This window comes from Trichoderma virens, assembly GCF_000170995.1.
Source record: "Trichoderma virens Gv29-8 chromosome Unknown TRIVIscaffold_87, whole genome shotgun sequence".
In the NCBI taxonomy this organism is placed as follows: Eukaryota; Fungi; Ascomycota; class Sordariomycetes; order Hypocreales; family Hypocreaceae; genus Trichoderma; species Trichoderma virens.
The window spans coordinates 853963-871893 of record NW_014013662.1 but is presented as its reverse complement, the minus strand read 5'-3'; the positions used below and the strand labels follow the sequence as shown (position 1 = coordinate 871893).

The 17931-nt window shown below is 46.8% G+C and overlaps 5 protein-coding genes across 5 annotated transcripts; 2 read left to right on the top strand and 3 right to left on the bottom strand.

Moving 5' to 3' along the window:
- Positions 1–103: 103 nt before the first annotated feature.
- On the top strand, positions 104–2039 carry TRIVIDRAFT_117191 (uncharacterized protein; the record flags this gene model as incomplete). The annotated part of the gene is made up of 5 exons (XM_014096839.1): positions 104–258; positions 320–427; positions 548–688; positions 1044–1310; positions 1460–2039. Coding segments are annotated over 5 exons (1251 nt in total), but the record flags the coding sequence as incomplete, so codon positions are not given.
- Positions 2040–3626: 1587 nt separating this feature from the next.
- TRIVIDRAFT_231769 (uncharacterized protein) lies at positions 3627–4390 on the top strand (the record flags this gene model as incomplete). The annotated part of the gene is made up of 1 exon (XM_014096838.1): positions 3627–4390. The coding sequence occupies one exon, from the start codon at positions 3627–3629 to the stop codon at positions 4299–4301; it is 675 nt and encodes a 224-aa protein (XP_013952313.1).
- A 4551-nt stretch (positions 4391–8941) lies between these two features.
- TRIVIDRAFT_226229 (uncharacterized protein) lies at positions 8942–9917 on the bottom strand (the record flags this gene model as incomplete). Its single annotated transcript, XM_014096837.1, has 2 exons — positions 8942–9109; positions 9708–9917. 2 exons carry the CDS (start codon positions 9915–9917, stop codon positions 8942–8944), a joined length of 378 nt encoding a protein of 125 aa, XP_013952312.1.
- Positions 9918–14751: 4834 nt separating this feature from the next.
- On the bottom strand, positions 14752–15724 carry TRIVIDRAFT_67326 (uncharacterized protein; the record flags this gene model as incomplete). The annotated part of the gene is made up of 2 exons (XM_014096970.1): positions 14752–15205; positions 15603–15724. 2 exons carry the CDS (start codon positions 15722–15724, stop codon positions 14752–14754), a joined length of 576 nt encoding a protein of 191 aa, XP_013952445.1.
- Positions 15725–15954: 230 nt separating this feature from the next.
- TRIVIDRAFT_76510 (uncharacterized protein) lies at positions 15955–17305 on the bottom strand (the record flags this gene model as incomplete). The annotated part of the gene is made up of 2 exons (XM_014096836.1): positions 15955–17184; positions 17271–17305. One exon carries the CDS (start codon positions 17146–17148, stop codon positions 16216–16218), a length of 933 nt encoding a protein of 310 aa, XP_013952311.1.
- Positions 17306–17931: the final 626 nt, after the last annotated feature.

The following is a 17931-nucleotide window of genomic DNA, read 5'->3' as shown; positions in this document are numbered from 1 at the left end:
CTCATATGACCCCACTCCTCTTCCCTTCTCTCTCCTTATTTCTATCGCCAATATGCCGGACTTGTTTGAGGTACTCTTTGCTGACGGGCAGCTGCAGATTAGTATGGATCTTAACTCTTCCTTTCCTGGTGCTTCGTCTAACGGCATCTCTTCTGCCAGTCCAATGGCTTTTCAAAACGGAACCCCCCCTGCCACCGACATGTCGGCTGTCCCTCCTCCTGCTGGTCCTACCCAGGATCAGGCCAAGACCACCCTGTGGTAAGATACGACCCAACTGCTGAGCATGCAATGTGTCATTTGTGATTAACAAGAATGATAGGATGGGAGAGCTCGAGCCTTGGATGGACGAGAACTTCATCAAGGGTGTTTTCCTTTCCGCCGCTGGCGAAACCGTCAATGTCAAGGTGATCCGCGACAAGAACTCGGGGTGAGTTTGTCTCCATGCTATGTTGTCTATCGTCCCTCATGACACAAGGGAAAAGATAAAAAGACAACGAACCCCAATCATAAACATCATCACTCGGCTAACTCTACTCTCCCCTCCCAGCAACGCCGGATACTGCTTCGTCGAGTTCGCGACTCCCGATGCTGCCACCAAGGCGCTTGGCCTCAACGGAACTCCCGTGCCTAACAGCTCGCGCCAATTCAAGTTGAACTGGGCGTCTGGAGGCGGTCTGGTTGATCGCCGGTAAGTTTGATTCCTGTTTGAAATTCTGCCATCCTCAGCCTTGCCCTTCTTTTTCTCGCTGCCTTGCACAGGTACCTCTGCTTGTACCTTCCCCACTGCAGCTTCTCATGTACCTGTCCGGGTACCGCGCAGAGTTTGTGGCAGTAACCGTGGCGCCTCGGATTTACTTTCTTCACCACCTTCAGGCGCAACTTCAATCTCCCGCTTCTGCCTTGCCTCGCCCTGTTTCTCTCGCCGCTACAACTTCCCCCATTTCCACTCTTCTCACCTAATTTCTCCCCTTTGTTACTTTCTTTTTCTGGACATCGCCCTCGCTCCTGCTGAATATTTGGTTTCTAATGTCTGCCAACGATAGAGACGATCGCGGCCCCGAGTACAGCATCTTTGTCGGCGACCTTGGCCCCGAGGTCAACGAGTATGTCCTGGTCTCTCTCTTCCAGGCTCGCTTCCCTTCGTGCAAGTCGGCCAAGATCATGACGGATGCCATGTCTGGCCAGAGCCGCGGCTACGGCTTCGTGCGCTTTTCCGATGAAAACGACCAGCAGCGTGCCCTTGTTGAGATGCAGGGAGTCTACTGCGGCAATCGTCCTATGAGGATCTCGACTGCCACTCCCAAGAACCGGTAAGTTGCGCCCGCCATCTTTTGCCCACGCACTTTGCCCGCCCACCTTCTGTCCCTTGCCAACTCTCCACTTATACCTATACACACCCCATCTATCTATTCATCAAACTGAGAACACTGGGCTCTAACATGACCATTTCGCATTATAGTGGCAATCACGGCTTCGGTCACGGACACCAGGGCGGCCCCATGATGGGTGGTGGTATGCCTCAGCAGCAAATGTGGGGAGGAGTGCAAGGATTTCCCTATGGCGGTGGTGCCGGTGCCGGTGGTGGTGGCTTCAACCCAGCTACCCAGATGAACCAGTTCACCGACCCCAACAACACAACTGTTTTCGTCGGCGGCCTTTCAGGATACGTCACTGAGGATGAGCTCCGATCTTTCTTCCAAGGATTTGGAGAAATCACTTACGTCAAGATCCCCCCTGGCAAGGGCTGCGGCTTCGTCCAGTTCGTCCACCGCCACGCCGCCGAGATGGCCATCAACCAGATGCAGGGCTACCCCATTGGCAACTCCCGAGTGCGACTCAGCTGGGGCCGATCTCAGAACAACTCTGGAGTCGGCACTCCCTACCGCCCTGCTCCTCCTCCGCCTCACTACATGGGCATGCCTGGCCCTGCCCACGGTGGCCCCGGTCCCAACCCATACGGTGCTCCCCACCACTTTGGCGGTCCTGCTCCGGGTCCCCAAGGTCCTTCAGGGCCCCCAGGTCCCGCCGTCCCCCCTCAGGTAGGAAATGAACATTGACACTCCCATAGAGAGACAGACCACAGAGAGGCTGACCGCTGATTTTTCGTAGTAAAGTTTGAAGAGACGGCCGGACATTATTGAGACGAGCTGGTCGCTCTGACCAGCCTCGGGGAACTGGACAAGGTTTTGTCGACTCTCATTTGATGCTCTCCTTTCTTATTCTTCACAGCCGATTGATGGGCTGACCTGGGGCAACATTGGGGCGTTGGACTGATTTGCGTCGTTCGGGCACGTCGTCTTTTGTCATTTTTTCTCACGTTGAAATTACCATTGCTCTGCGCTTTGACACGACACTATGCACCCCCCATTTTCTTGAGTCTCAAATCACGACCGGCGTTGGAGATTTCAGTTCTCTGGGGAACTGTCACCAGTCAAATTTGATTACGTGCTTGATTTTATGATTCCCCTAACAAAAAATTGATGCCGTGCTTTGTTTGCGTGTGATTGCCTCATACTTTTGTGATGTGTGCATTTGTTGTGTTGTATTTCCTATGTTCTCCTATGTCCTTGCCTTTCTCTCTCTTCCTTTTCCTTATTATTCTTTCCTTTTTTTCCTTGAGTATTTTTCTTAAATGTTTTCGTTTATCAATTAAATCCAGACTTTGCGCACAGCGGCAACAGAAATTCTCGTCATGAAGAATTTGCGCTGGTCATAAAACACTTTGCCATTATAAAAGCTTTTTTTTTTTTTTTTTTTTGCTTTCTTTCCTTTTCCTTGTGTATTTCTTACCCTTGGCTTTCTCTTGTCTCTTTTCCTAAGCTATCTTTCCTATGTCTTTCTCCTCTTTCTTTGTGCTTCTCGCTTTTCTTTCCCAGTCGTTACCGTTCATTTGTTTGTCTCTTGGACTTGGGGCAACGGTGGATGCTCAATCATTACTGGAGTTTCCTTGGGTATTATTTCTTTTCTCCATATTTCATTTCCTGTGTGCCTCCATCATTCGTTAGGCAACTTGGAATCTTTCCTTGTTCCGATGCATGGAGTCTTGATCCGTCCCTAGAGCTTTCTGCAAGTAGCAGCCGTGGGTGTATCCAGCGAGCTGTCAAGATAGCGCATGGCAAGGGGACTGGCATATATAGCTGCTCTATTACATATAGAGAAGAATATATCGGCGCATTTAGATGGGGAAATTTGGATTGCCTTTGTTGAACCCGTGCATGTCTTGATTGCGGCTGTTGTCTGTGCTTTGCCGCCGTAGGATCAAGAGAACTTTTGTGGTGGTCCGTGCCGAAATCCCGTTACAACGACACTATCATGGGTTATGTTACTCTTCTTAGCCAGAATCAATTGTCGAGCCCACGACTAGTGGTCTGGGGCCAATCACAAGATGGTGCATCGCCGGCGAGGAGTCACCATCTGTCCCACTTATGGCTGCATGCTTTGCGCCAAACTTGCCACGAAATAGTGATGGAAGCTATGGTGAGTTAAAAACCCTCTATAAATAAAGCCTTGATAACCTATCCCGTGGTATGTGTATAGATCTCATGAGCGTGTTTCTACGGCGATTTTGCGGCATCAGTAAAACTCAAAATATTCTACTCCAAATACAGAAAAGAAAATACACGGCCATGTCATCCACACAAAAGAATTTCCGTGTCGAGCCCGCTCGGGAGGAAGACATGCCACGATGCATGCAACTCGTCCTCAATGCCTTTGGACCGTTCCCAAATTTCGATGTCATTGGAGGAGGGCCAGATTCAGAAGAGAATCGGAGGCTGAACGCGGAGCGACACTTGCGCGGCTACAAGGAGCATCTTGAAAAATACCCTTCGGTGTCGCCGGGAGTCAAGTGTGTGTTTACGGATCCTGAGACTGGAGAGGAGAAGATTATTGGGTTTGCGGAGTGGTTTATTTGGGATCGTGAGAGGACTGAAGAGGAGTACATGGTGGAGAACTACATTTTGCGATTGGAGTGGGTTGACGATCTGGTGAAGAGGAAGGTTGTCTTGGATGCTATGGAGCCGGAATTTGCAACGAGGAGAAAACTCATGAAGGGGCGGCCGTTTGGGCTGCTGTGCTTTATGTGTGTTGATCCTGAATACAGGCGACGAGGAGCAGCGACGGCGTGTGTGAAATACGGGATGGATCGGTGTGAGGAGTTGGGCATACCGGCGTATTTGGAGGCGAGTGAGGAGGGTATGAAGACGTACAAGACTCTGGGGTGGGAGGTGTACGAGGGACATGGTGAGGAGTTGACGTTTCCGCCGATGATTTGGTGGCCTCCTAATGTTACGAAGGAGTGAATGGGCTGGGCTTTGTTTCTACTTTGGAGAGGAGCTTGGAAGAATTTGATCGCACTTTGATATAGCGGGTTATAAAATCATTTCGGTTGAGATGCCACAAATATTAGAATAGCAATGTGTATATATAGTCCCAGCGGGTTCAATGAATCTCGGAGCCTTTCGATCGCGTATCTTTCGACGGTTAAACAGCATGGGTAGAAAACCACCTATAGAAAAGAACTGTTAGCACAAGTTCGATAGTATGAAGCCAAATAGAAAGAAATGAGCTGGGCTTGGTAAACATACCACATTATTCCCTAGATTCTTTGAAAGGCCACCTCTGGTATGGTTCCCCTAATAATGGCATCCTGACTTCTCGTGCATGCAAAAGATGTCTTAAAAAAAGAAACATTTGTTCCAGAGGCCATGAGAGTCGTCCTGTAGACTCTGCTCTGATATCAGAAGTCAAGCCAGGATCAAATGCCATAGCGTCTGCGAATTCGAGCGGCCACATGCACAGAAAGATGCCAGAGGTGAATCATCAGCAGCAGGAGATTGAGCCAAAAGGTGACAGTCTCAAATATTTGAAACCACTGTTCTACTGACGACATTTTTCCCGTGGTGAATGGCTTTCGGCTTCGAATTGCTTCAGTGTAACGTTCTTTGGCGCGGATGGGGAAGGTGCTTTTCTGTGGGATAGTTATGTTTGGGGCAACTTTTGTGTCGCAAGCACTCGTGCATGGGTACTAGATAACTACCACTTGAAAGATGGTCCGAGTCAACTCTGCAGCGAGGCCAGCAGCTAGGGACAAAAGCTGACCAAAAGATGAGAAAAAACAAAGCTATTGTTTGCATTTTCCAAGCTATTATTTTCATTTTATTGAGTGCATTTCTTTCGGACAATCATTTTATCCTGCATCTCTCCGGGACTAAATCTCGCCGTTTTCTTTGACCCCTGACGGGTAGCCACCTACCAAGAGTGAATCTGCGAAGTGAAGAATCCTTCACTTACCTAGAGACAAGTAGAATAATAAATTACTGAACCTGCTGATTTTCGAATATTGTAAAGGCTATACTCCAATGCCAGTGAGTGATAGTATGGCTTTTGGTGGCCACGATACACTCGATTTCCTTGCGTATGCAACACGAAGCTACACTACAAACTAATCCTCTCGCCAATTTCGAGACAATTATCACGAAATAATACAGTTTTGAATGTGGACGAAAGAAACAATTACTTAGTTCTAAGAAATATGGTATCTGAATACATGGTTGCTCGAAAAACTACCAATTTACGAGATGTGGAATACAGTCACAAGAACTTCGAGGGCAGCCATCATCACCCACTACTAATATCAAACCTCGTCTGCATTGAAAGCCTCCCATACCACAAGAACTGCAACTCCCTCTCTGCCTACCCCCCAGCTCTCCGTCTCTCAGCCTGCACGCCCAAACGCACGCCCAAACGCCAAAACAATAAACCTCAACGCGGCCCACTTTGATCTGATCTGGGAGCAAAACAGCCGGCCAATGAGAAAAATCGGCGCAGCTGGCAGCTTTTTCGAAAATCATTTTCACAATCAGCAGCCTACCCATTTTCCTAAAATGGAATATGAGGCAGATGCAAAGGTACGTACCTGCTTTTGAAGAGGCAGTGGAACGGGCAGTGGTTGGGGGGAATTGGGAGAGGTGACGAGGGCCCTGGTGATGTCGTGGTGGATGGATTTGGAGAATGTGGTCGAGATGCCAGGACGCTGTACATAAGAGTAAACGTCCACTTGTAGTTCGTAAATCTCTGCTAGTATGTCTAGCTCCTCTAGATTATCTTGTCATCAAAGCAGAGAGTTCTCGTGCCTAGTATCGTAGAAAAATGTGAATCTTTTTTGCCAGTTGTTCCTGACTCTGGTTGCTACGTTTGGATAGCCACCCGGCACTCATTCCAAAATGTCTATGAAAATTCAAAGATCTTCCATATTGAAATACACTGAAAAGATGATGGAGGTTCTTTGGATATGCATTTCGCGCATTTTCTAGGGGAAATGTCTTCCTATGTTTGATCCAAAATGCGAGTTCATCATGCGCGAATCCTTCCACCGCGGCAATTCGGAACAGAGAAGATATTGTATAGTATTGAACAAGCAAAATAAATCTACATAGATCAGAACGTCTTGCCGTAGTGACTCCCCCAAACCCATTCTACATAGCTCATTATCGCAGCCTCTTGCCCCATCATGTCTGCCCGCCGCTAGCCCATGGTAAACCCCTCCGCATGTCTATGGCTTGAGTATTTGCGAAATATGAATGGTGCAAAGCGGGCATGTAGATTATAGGGAAGAGCAATCTCTTCTCGGCTCTCCACGTAGATGTCGTACACTCGTGTTCGATATCGGAGTAGGTTGGGATTTTCGATTTAATTGAATCTGCCTAGCACTTGACATGGTTAGCTGGGGACGTAGATACATCTTGTTGGACAATACCTGCAAATATTATTGGCACATGAGAATTTCGTACTGGGAGACATTGTTGGTAACCAAGAACAAGACAAGAACCTAAGACGCTCTTTTCTTGGAGAATCTATCCAGCCGTGAATGAAAATGACTGAGGATAAATAGGGAATAATGGATAATTGTTCAATCTCCTATTGAAGCGCCGTAAGTTTTGATGCAGTTAATGCGACGGAATCGGTAGAGCAGTTTTGCAGCAGCACCATGGTTTCTGCTCAGAGTCTCTGGGTAAACACAACCCTACGGCAAATTTGAGAGAAGACGAGCATTGGAAATGAACGCTGCTGAAAAAGCAAAAACATTGCATAGGTAGAATTGTTGGAAGAACTATATGGCTAGAGTAACGTGCTTGCGCTCATACCTTAGTTAAATGCTCAAGTGCAGCGGCAATGCACCCAACCGATGCGTTTCTAAAGTTCTCGATTTCTTTGAGCTCTCGACATTGAATCTGGCTCATACTTCATTGACATTATCTTTGCTTCTGATTTTTACGCACTTCTGGTCACTCTCTCTTCCAGAAACCAACCTCTACTGAGTCTCTGTTAAATTTCCCCCCTGACACGACCCTCTAGGGTAACATTGTCCAACTTTCAAATGGATGGATGCCTTCAAGGTATGGATATGAACTTTTTGGATTACCGAGCGCCCTTTGACAACTTTTGATACCAGACTGTTACTGAATTCCCGATAATCCAGTTTCTCCAAGACGACCGACCGAATACCGACACTCGATCCGTAGAACCGATCCAAGAACGAAACCGAAGCCTACCTCCCCGACGCTCGATTCCATTTCTAGGCATTTACTATGTCCAGCGACCGGTGGCTACAGCTTGATACGCATTTGAGGGCGTGGAGGACAAGATTTGTATGTGGATGGGTGTTTGGAGTAGGATACACTGCATGGTTAATGCTTCTGGAACGAGAAATGGTGGACGTTATCGCACATTTATTTCGAATTTCAAGTCTATGAAATATTTGTTCCATATTTTTTGATACAATAATCGGATTCGCTTTCGTGAAGCGACTACTCTCGCAAGCAAATTTGTGTCCATCATGGCTTTCTGACACCGATAAATCTGTCCCATCCTACTCCCATAGACTATCTAGTAGTTTTTTTGCAGCTTTGCAATTCAAAAGCATGGCCAAAACGAGACTGTGAATAGCCCTGTCGCCGTATCTTCTGTTACTTTTTTCAGAGCTCGACTCTGGCTTGGAAGCAGCCCGAGAAAGAGTTTCGTACTACCCCGATTCGAAGCACTGAATGCCCTGTCAATCAAGCAATTGGTTAGCTCGATCGATTACCGTTGGAGATCTAGATTGTGGAGAAAACTAGCAGGGATACACCCTTGGAGCGACGAGTCAAGAAATAGACTACGAACGACCACATCTAGCGTAACCAGATGACGAGAAAACAATTGACGGAAGATACTACGAAATGAATGGTTTTCTAGGTGAACCCAAGTGTATCACTATCTGTCTATTACTCGGCCCACCGTTACTACAGAAGTGTTCTCTGTCTTCTCAATGTGTATCGGTCGCATGAATATGGTTACTTTCGGGGATGGGTAGAATATGCAATCATAGGAAAAATAGGGGTAAACCAAATAACAATTACAGAATCTTTTCCAATGTTTGTGACATCTTTTTCAGCATGGACAGTAACGCAATATGCAACTTGGACAGCAATTGCAGCCGTATGGGACTGGGAATAGCTTCACCTGCACAAGAGTATCGTAGCAGTGCCCTGTACGTAGGCTCCAGGGGGGCTACAGAGGCCAGCAGCACTACACCTGCAATGCGATATATCCAATTCAAACAACTACACAATTACGAATTCCAGATATATGGCACAAATGACAATTGTATGGAAACTTTATTACTACCAATTGCTCTACACATCTACAGCATCATCAAAGCCTTGATACCAACTTGCCCTCCAATATCATCATGCCCATTGACGCCCTCAATTCCCTTGCCAGCAACCTCACATATTGCAACACCAATCCCTCCCTCCTCGAGAACAGGCAACTGCATCACATACGCAGACAATTTCAATATCAATTCACTTTTCTCGCTTGTCCATGCAGAGTCATCCCCTGAATGCCCCTCTCCTCCTCCAAGTCTGCCAATGATCGAGCGAGGAGGCCAACCCAGACTTCACTTCTGCATGAACTTGATACCGGTGGCGTTGACTGTGGAAGCTTCTGGCCAAAACAGCACGCGTTTGCCCTCTCGTTGCCTACGCGACTGCAGTGATCCCGAATTCTCATAGGCCAGAAACGAGGTGCAGGTGTTGATTTTCCAGTTCACTTTTTTTCCCAACACCTGACAGCCAGATCAGTAGGCTCCACTCCTCTGATTCCCACAACTACTTGAACCTCTCCTCCTCCCACTCTCTCTTCCTTTTTTCTTTCCTCCTTTCACCATCCGGATTTCCAGCTGAGTTTTCCCCTTATGTCTTTTTTGAGTTGTGAATTTTGTTGGTACTGCTAACCTCATAAACCCAGCTCCAATTCTTTGGCAGGAAATGATTAGAAAAGGGTTCTTCTGAGAACAACTCTGTCTGCCAGATCAGCAGCCAGAGGAGTTCGTTGACTACACCTTTAATATGATCCTGAAATCTCTTTTTCTTTTTCTTTTTCTTTTTCCCTTTACCCCCTTCCTCTTCCCTCTTCCCTCTTCCCTCTTCCCTATTGCCTCTTCCTTCTCTTCCCTCTTCATTCTCTTCCATTTTCCCTTTTTTCTTTTTGGTCCTTTTTTTGGTCTTTGTCTTTTTTTCTCCATCTCTTTCTTCTTTTCTTTTTCTTTTTGGTCATTTCCTCTTCTACTTCCAGTTCCAATCTCAATCTGAATTCCATTTTCATCTTCCACTTTCGTTTCTCTCCTCTATTTCTAGTCTTCATCTTTGATTTCGATTTCCCACTTCCACTTCTACTGCCACCTCCATCTTCCACTTCCATCTTCCACCTCCATCTTCTACCTCCATCTTCCACCTCCACTTCCACTTCCACTTCCACTTCCACTTCCACTTCCACTTCCACTTCCACTTCCACTTCCACTTCCACTTCCACTTCCACTTCCACTTCCACTTCCACTTCCACTTCCACTTCCATCGTCGACCTCCATCGCCCATCTTCCACTTCTATGTTTCCATTTCCACTTTCCATTCTCGACTTCTCCTTCCACTGTGACCGTCGCTTTCTTTTTCGTCTTCTCTTCAAAGGTATGTCTTCAAACTTTCATTTTTTTCTCTCTCTTTCTTTTCTGTTTTTCTCTTTCTCTTCTGTTTTTCTCTTTCTCTTCTGATTCTCCCTTTCATTTCACTTCCATCTGCCAAGTGATGACAAAAGGGTTCTTTTCCAGCTGCCAGCCAGCAATGGAATCAAATACTCTGTCTGATGGGCAGTCCGACTTCGGTTGTTCGACTTCGGTTGTTCAACTTCGGTTGTTCTGCGTGCGCTTCTCGAGGGTCATTTTCATTTTCATTTTCTTTTTGTTTTCCATCGACTTCTCTCTCGGTAAGTGTCCTCTTTTCCTCACTTTTTTTTTTCGCACTTCTTTTTTCTTTTTTCTGCTTCTTGCTTTCTCTTTGCCACACACAGACACATGGAATGATGACCAAAGGGTTCTGTATTCCAGCTGCTAGCCAGCAATGGAAATAACAAATTTCGTCTGACACTGATTGAATCACTCTGGCCTCTCGCTTGCTGTTGATTCTCTCTTTTTGTGTTTGTGGGTGCTGAAAAGAAAAAGAGAGCAGATTCAAGTTGGTTCTGACTTCAAAATTTTCTCAATTTCTTTTCTTTTCCTTTCCTCTCTTCTTTTTCCTGTTTGCCCCCTACATTTACCTTTCCTCCTTCTCCCTCTCTCCCCTTCCTTTCTTACCACTGCCACTGCCTGTGCTACCTCTACCCAACACACACACATCGAGTGATGACCAAGGGTTCTGTATTCCGCTGCTGGTCAGCAATGGAATAAAAAAATTGTGTCTGACATTGATCGATCCTCCCTAGCCTCTCGCTTGTGGTTGGATCTTTCAATTTGTGCTTGTGTGTTGGAACGAAAAGCACAGTTGCATCCATCCTAGTTTCATCTTTCTCGCGATATTTGTTTTCTTTCTTCATTCCCACCTTTTTGTCACTCCTTCTCTCGTTCATCCTCGTCGCTTCAATCCGTGCACACATCACATAGAGTGATGACTACGGGTTCTATATTCCGACTGCAATTCTGCAATGGAATGAAATTTTTGAGTCTGACGTGATTGAATCTCTCTGGCCTCTCGCTTGTTGTTGATTCCTTCATTTGTGCTTGTGTTCGCTGGAAGAAGCAAATTTGCATTCGCTGTCACTTCACTTCAAATTTCCAACTTTTGCTTTTTCTTTCCTCAATTCTATTCTGTCTTCTCTTTCTTCTTCTCTTCCTCTCTTTTCTTTTTATCTTCTTTTTCTCCCAACACATTCACACTCAGGATGATGACATTGGGTTCTAGTTCCAGCTGCTCGCCAGCAATGGAATAAAATTTACAAGTCTGACGCCGAAATTGACTCACTCTAGCCTCTCGCTTGCAGTTGTTTCTTTTTCACTTGTGCTCTGTGTGTTGGCGAAAAAGATGGTCGACATTTGTCGCTCTGATCTCGTCATCCCTATCTTCTCTCTCGCTTGTCTCCTTCCAACACATACACATTCAGGATGATGACATAGGGTTCTGTTCCAACTGCAAGTCAGCCATGGAATCAAAAATTTGAGTCTGACGCTGAAATTGATTCACTTTGGCCTCTCGCCTTAGCTGGTTCATTTTCTCCTGTGCTCTGTGTGTCGGAAAGGCAACCCATGCCATTCCATGTTCTCATGTTGGCCATTGATGAAAGAAATTGGTCTGCTTTCAATTCTCCCCCCTTCCTAGAGTCGCAATGATGAGCCAAAGGTTCCTTCTGATCTGCCTGGGGCTTATTGGCCACCAGCCAGACTGTGAAGACAAATTCCAATTCTGAGCGACCAAACTCAACTCCCCTTCTACTCCCTTTTTTGCGTGCTGGCTAACTCGACTTTAACAGGTAATTTCAGCATTTGTTTGGTTCGATCATCATCAGTAAGTCTTCATCTTTTCTTTTTTTTCTTTTTCCTTTGGGGTGATTAGACAGAATGATACAATACGATCCATAATGAGGTACAAAGTTATTAGGGTTCTTCTGACCATAGTTTCTTGATCACATTTTCTGACTTCATTGTTCTTGTTCCGACTGCTGATCTCTTTTCTGAAATAGCGCTCGACAACTCTGGTTCAAACAGTTCGGTAAGTGTCCTTCATCCCCCCTCCCTCTGATTCTTCCTTCACTTGATACGTATGGGATGATTACATCATTCCTGGATGATTGCCAATGAGTACTTTGAAATGCTTGAAAGTGTTTCGAGTCGTTGTTCTGACCATACAACTCTTTCCCCATTCTTTTTTGCTGCTACTTTGGAATTTGTTTACTGGCAGTTTTCTAGATCAGGGCTTGACATAAACCCGACATCTCTTCCATTCCTTTGCTCGCCTTTGCTTTTCTGGTAAGTCGCTTTTCTCTTCCACGTCATGGAATGATTACAAAAAAGAACACAATCTCAAATGAGTGCACTGGGACTCTACCAGTGAAACCTGGGTTCTTCTGACCATGGAATTTCTCAACATTATTTTTCTGCTCTCGCGTTTAGATCCGCATGCTAACCACTTTTTGGCCAGGTCTACCCTCATTCATTTCCGGTCGGTTCCCTCTCCTCTCCTCTTCGACGGCATGGGATGGTGACAATAAAGAACACTATATTACATGAGTGCGCTGAGAGGAGAGCCTTAACACGTTCTCCTCTCCAGTGGCAACAGGGTTCTTCTGACCATGAAATTTCCATCTTGGTGTTTTCTGATTTGGAATTATCTTCCTGATGGCTGACCATGTGTCTGGATCAGATCTCGGAAGAAATTTTCAGGTTTGAGATCCTTCTGTTCGAAGCTTTCCGGTAGGTATCTCCTCTCTTTCTCTTTCTCGTTATTTTATGGAGTGATTATACCAACGGCGCCATCATGGGATGGTTGTAGAGATGCCTTTAAAGTATTCTATTATTACAGCTACTGTAGGGTTCTTCTGACCATAGTTTGTTGCTGCTCTTTTTTCTATTTTAATCTTTTGTATTCAGAGGCTAACAACTTCCTAGCACGTTGATCAGAAGAAACCTGAACATGCACGTTTTCCAAGTCAATCAACTATGGTGAGTTTTCTTTTCACTTATTTTTCTCAACCGTAGGATGATGACAATCACGTAACTGGATTTCCAATGAGTGAGCTGCAAGACAGTGTCCATTGGATCTCCTCTGACTATCGCTTCTCTTAATGTTAATGTTTGACTTCAACTTCAATTTTCCGATTGCTGACTTCTCTTACCTAGGACACACGTAATTCAGGTAGTCAAAATGTAGAATAGACATAAAAAAAGAATATGTTTGGAAACAATCTCTTGCCCCTGACCCCGATCACGTGTGACACTTTGCTCTAGAATTGGTAACTAAATTTATTCTCTAAGCACGGCGGTAGAAGCTGAAACTTGTGATTTGCATCGAGACTTGACAGCAAAGTTCAGTGCCAGCGGATATTTCGCCTAGACGTTCGGCCTGCTCGATTGGAAAACGGCTCTGATTTGAATGCAGAGTTCTGCCTAAGCAGGAATTACGGCTTTCCCACTCTTAGGCGGAATCAATTTGGTCAAGGCAAAGCAAAGATGTTCCATATTTCATTCAGGCGAGGTTGAGAAGCTGACTACCTCTAGTGTCTGCGCTTAGAGAACATGCAAAACGAAGACAAACTAACAACAAGCGATGCCCCAACAAACGACATAGGCGAAAATCATACAGTGAAAAGGCCGATCAAGAATCGAGTAGAGCGCCTTGGATGGAGCGACAAGGCTGGGGCGACAAGGCTGGGGCACAAATACAGAGATGCTACGCGTATGTGCATTAGGGGGACGCAAAGAGCTTTTGGTATGGCACACATGATTGCTCCCAACTATGACGAACTGATAGCTAACGAATCTAATCTCTAGGCTACAGGGTACGGAATTGAATCGAAAATCGAGAATTCAAACTGCAAGCTAGAAACACGACAGAAACACGGAGAAAATACAACGAATGGTTACAGGCAGCCGTAAAACGAGCGAGCGCACACAAGGCCCTGTGTTCAAGGGGCCATATGGCAAGAGTTGGAAAATATAAACAAACAATTAGCTGGATGATAGTCAATCATCATGGGCGCAAAGAAAGTGATAAATTTGCAGTAGAGGGCAGGTCAAGAGAATTCTCAGGAGCAAAAGTTGCATAGACATGGGATGAGTTGCTACGAAGCTACGCACGCGGCAGAAGTCAATCTCGAAGAGACCATAATATAGAGAATACAGGCTATCAAGTGCAATTATCACAGAAGCAGCGGTAAATGGGACCTTTGTAGCAAAGAATGGGAAGATGGGATAAGCATCATACATCGGAAGAAAGAACAAGAATGCAAAACTACAAAACAAGACATCGAATAGACATCATAAGGGAGATATCTCTACAGTTCAATAAATAAAAAAAGAAATGACAGTATTTGAATTCCATTTTGTTTGGTGACAACAGAGATATCATTAAAGAAGAATAACGGAAAGAAAGAAAGAAGGCCCACAATCATGATTGAAACGAAACTCCAGCGCCGGTATCGGTCATCCTGGAGGAACACCAAGAGAGAATCCCCAAAGAAAGTCGAAAGGGATTGACAGCAGTGAAAATATTTTGGTAATGAACGACAGAAGAAGATTACAACGAAATACAACAAGGGACACAAAGGCATGCACATGTTTAATCACAAAGAGACCGAATAAAAAGTAGAAACTGCGTTTAACCCTCGCAGTTGAATTCCATTTAACCCTTAGCAAATATTTGATTTAGATTCCATCCTTGAGTTCCATTACTCGCAGCTGACGTAGTTGACTACAACCTGACAGAAGAGGTAGAGTAAAGCGGCTCCGGAGAGACACTGGAACCAAGTTCCTTTAGGATATATTATGAGGACGGTGAAAACACTGATGAACGAGCAGAAGATAAAAGAAACAGTCCAGAACTCGAGATCCGTGGGTGGATGCCGCATGCCGTTACGGTAGTACTCGAGCTCCTCAGTTCGGTTGGCGAAAAACATGGTTGCTTGATGAAGAGATGCTTGGTATAACTGAAAGTAAATTTGTTCTTTGGAGATGGTTAGCTCGCAAGGTCTCGAAGATGAGGAGATGAGTATATGGGTTTGTACGAACCAAGTTTTGCGGTTGCAGTAGAATGCAGCGGCTGGCTTAGAAATATCGCGAGAATGCTTGATGAACGATGCGAATGTGAACTTTTGGCTCAGCGAAGTGAACGCTCTTTGTTCCCTTGCTGTGGATAGAAAGGGGTGGTTAGAAACCTAGATGGAGGCGCAGGACTTGGTAAAGAAAGTAGAGAATGATCAAGAAGCACATGGGGATGGCAACGACAAGTAGGACGGAGAAGAGGAAAATATTGAGAAAGAAGGTTAAAACTTTGATGAGATAGACGAGGAACATGTTGGAATGGAAGAAGGTTGTCTTGCTTGAAGCTTGAAGAGGGTTATCTTGCTTGATGTTTGAAGAAGGTTGTCTTGCTTGAGGAAAGATATCTTTGGTTGAAGAAGGGAAGATGCCGCCCGAGGATTCCACGAGAGAAGAAGGAAAATATCCTCAAGGAAGGTCACAGAAGTGAGAAGAAGGTGAAAGACAGAAGCACAAAGCACAATACTGAAACAAGACTCACCTCTTGCGCTGGCGATGACGACGGAAAGGTTGAAAGCGGCTCTTGAGGAACTCGTAGAACTTGAAGAATTTGGGGAATCCGAGCTTGATGCAGAGAAGAATGAAAAGCATGACCACTCGCATTGTGAAGTTGTGTTGAGTAAACAAAGGGGAAAAAGGTAAACCTGGGCATTGTGGCCTGCGTGGGTAGAAGTGCGGCCAGCTGGCAGCGGGCAGCTTTGCCTCCCCTCCCTTTTACGGGCTGTTATTTTCAGAACTTCAATTTTCTAAAGAAACCCAACCCTGACCCAACGAGATGATTGAAATATCAACTACTTGTAGATGTATTATGTCACAATGGGGGAAAGAGGTGTATAAAAAAGTAAATGAAGATTTCGTGCTATGCTGTATATCCTCACTGTGTTACATATCCTAACAGCATTCTCAGAATTTTGATGTTCAGCATGCTAAGTGCCACCCAAAGCGACAAAAGTCCACAACGCCAAGTCCAACAGTAGAATAAGATACATTTTTGAGGCCCTGTGCCAGTCTTTTCCTCCTCTGTCTCTTCTTTTCATATCCCATATTTGCTTTTCCTCCTCTTTTTTTCCCTTGCTAAATCATATACATGCTGCTTACCAGCCGCGGCCGGCAAGCTTCTCCTCGGGCTTCATGGTGTCGCAGTTGATGCCGACCATGGCCTCACCGAGTCCGGTGCTGCACTCGGCAAGGACCTTGGGGTCACGGAAGTGGGTGACAGCGCGGACGATGGCCTTGGCTCGCTTGGCAGGGTCGCCAGACTTGAAGATGCCGCTGCCGACGAAGACACCGTCACAGCCCAGCTGCATCATGAGAGCAGCATCGGCAGGGGTGGCAACACCACCGGCGGCGAAGTTGACGACGGGGAGACGGCCCAGCTCGGCAGTCTGGCGCAGCAGCTCAACGTCAACCTCGAGCTTACGAGCAAGCTCGCGGAGACGAACAATGCCGCCCTCGGCAAGAGCAGCCTTGGCCTGGGCAATGTCCCTGTTGACAGTCTTCATGTGGCGGACAGCCTCGACAACGTCACCGGTGCCGGCCTCGCCCTTGGTTCGGATCATGGCAGCGCCCTCAGCAATACGGCGCAGGGCCTCGCCCAGGTTGCGGCAGCCGCAGACAAAGGGCACGCCAAAGGGGCTCTTCTCGACGTGGCTCTCGTCATCAGCGGGTGTCAGGACCTCGGACTCGTCGATGTAGTCCACGCCCAGGGCCTCGAGGATCTGACACTCGACGAAGTGGCCGATACGGGCCTTGGCCATGACGGGGATGGTGACGGCGTCCTGGATCTCCTTGATCATGGCAGGGTCGGACATGCGAGCAACGCCGCCGTCCTTGCGGATATCAGCGGGGACTCGCTCGAGGGCCATGACGGCGCAAGCACCAGCTTCTTCGGCGATGCGGGCCTGCTCGGCGTTGGTGACGTCCATGATGACGCCGCCCTTGAGCATCTGGGCGAGACCAGCCTTGAGGGCAAAGGTGGTCGCGGGAGCGGCAGCAGAGCCGTTGGTGGTGGAGGCGTCGTTGGTCATGGTGATGGTAGTAGTGGGAGGATGTGGATGGAGAACCTGGGGCAGCAGAGAGGAGAGATGGTTAGCACAACAGAACAAGCAGTCTCTCAGAGGGTTATCGGCATGTATGGAATTGCACACACAAGTATAGAGTTGTCCCAAGGGTATCAAGGAATCGAATTGAGTGGTTTGCAAGTCTGGACACGAAGTTGCTTCCGGTTGGCGATGCCTTCAATATATGAGGGGCAGTCCGGGCACTGGCGGCAGTGGGGAAAAGGCCAACCGCGGGGCACAAGCAACAGGTTGAGTCAATTTATTCAACTAAGAAGAATCTTACGGACCAACCCAAGAAAAATTTCAATACAGATTACGAAGGTACCTCGCCCTACGTCTCGCTCTTACTTGCTTCTAGCGTAGGTACACGCGGAGTACATCGGCACATGCGCTCCTCGTTTGTCCTTGGCACATGCTTTTGAAGGTACCGCTAGACTAACTTGGAACTTGTAACTTGCATGGCGGAGGCGGGCGCCGCGCATTCCTCTGCGGAGCAAGCGAAAACGGAGCCGAGATGGGGACTTTTTTGGGGTCTCTTTTGTTGCTATTGTTCGTACCGGTACAGTGACAGGCCGCATATGCACTCTGGATGCCGGCCGTAGCCTTGGGACCGCCTGTCGACGACGTTGCACCAGGGCGGGGGAAGACGAGGCAGAGAGATGAGGGCGAGGATACTGTACATAAGTGAATGGTTACAGGGGGTGGGACATGGCTGGTGGGCGTGGCGGCAAGCATCGGGAATTCAAATTG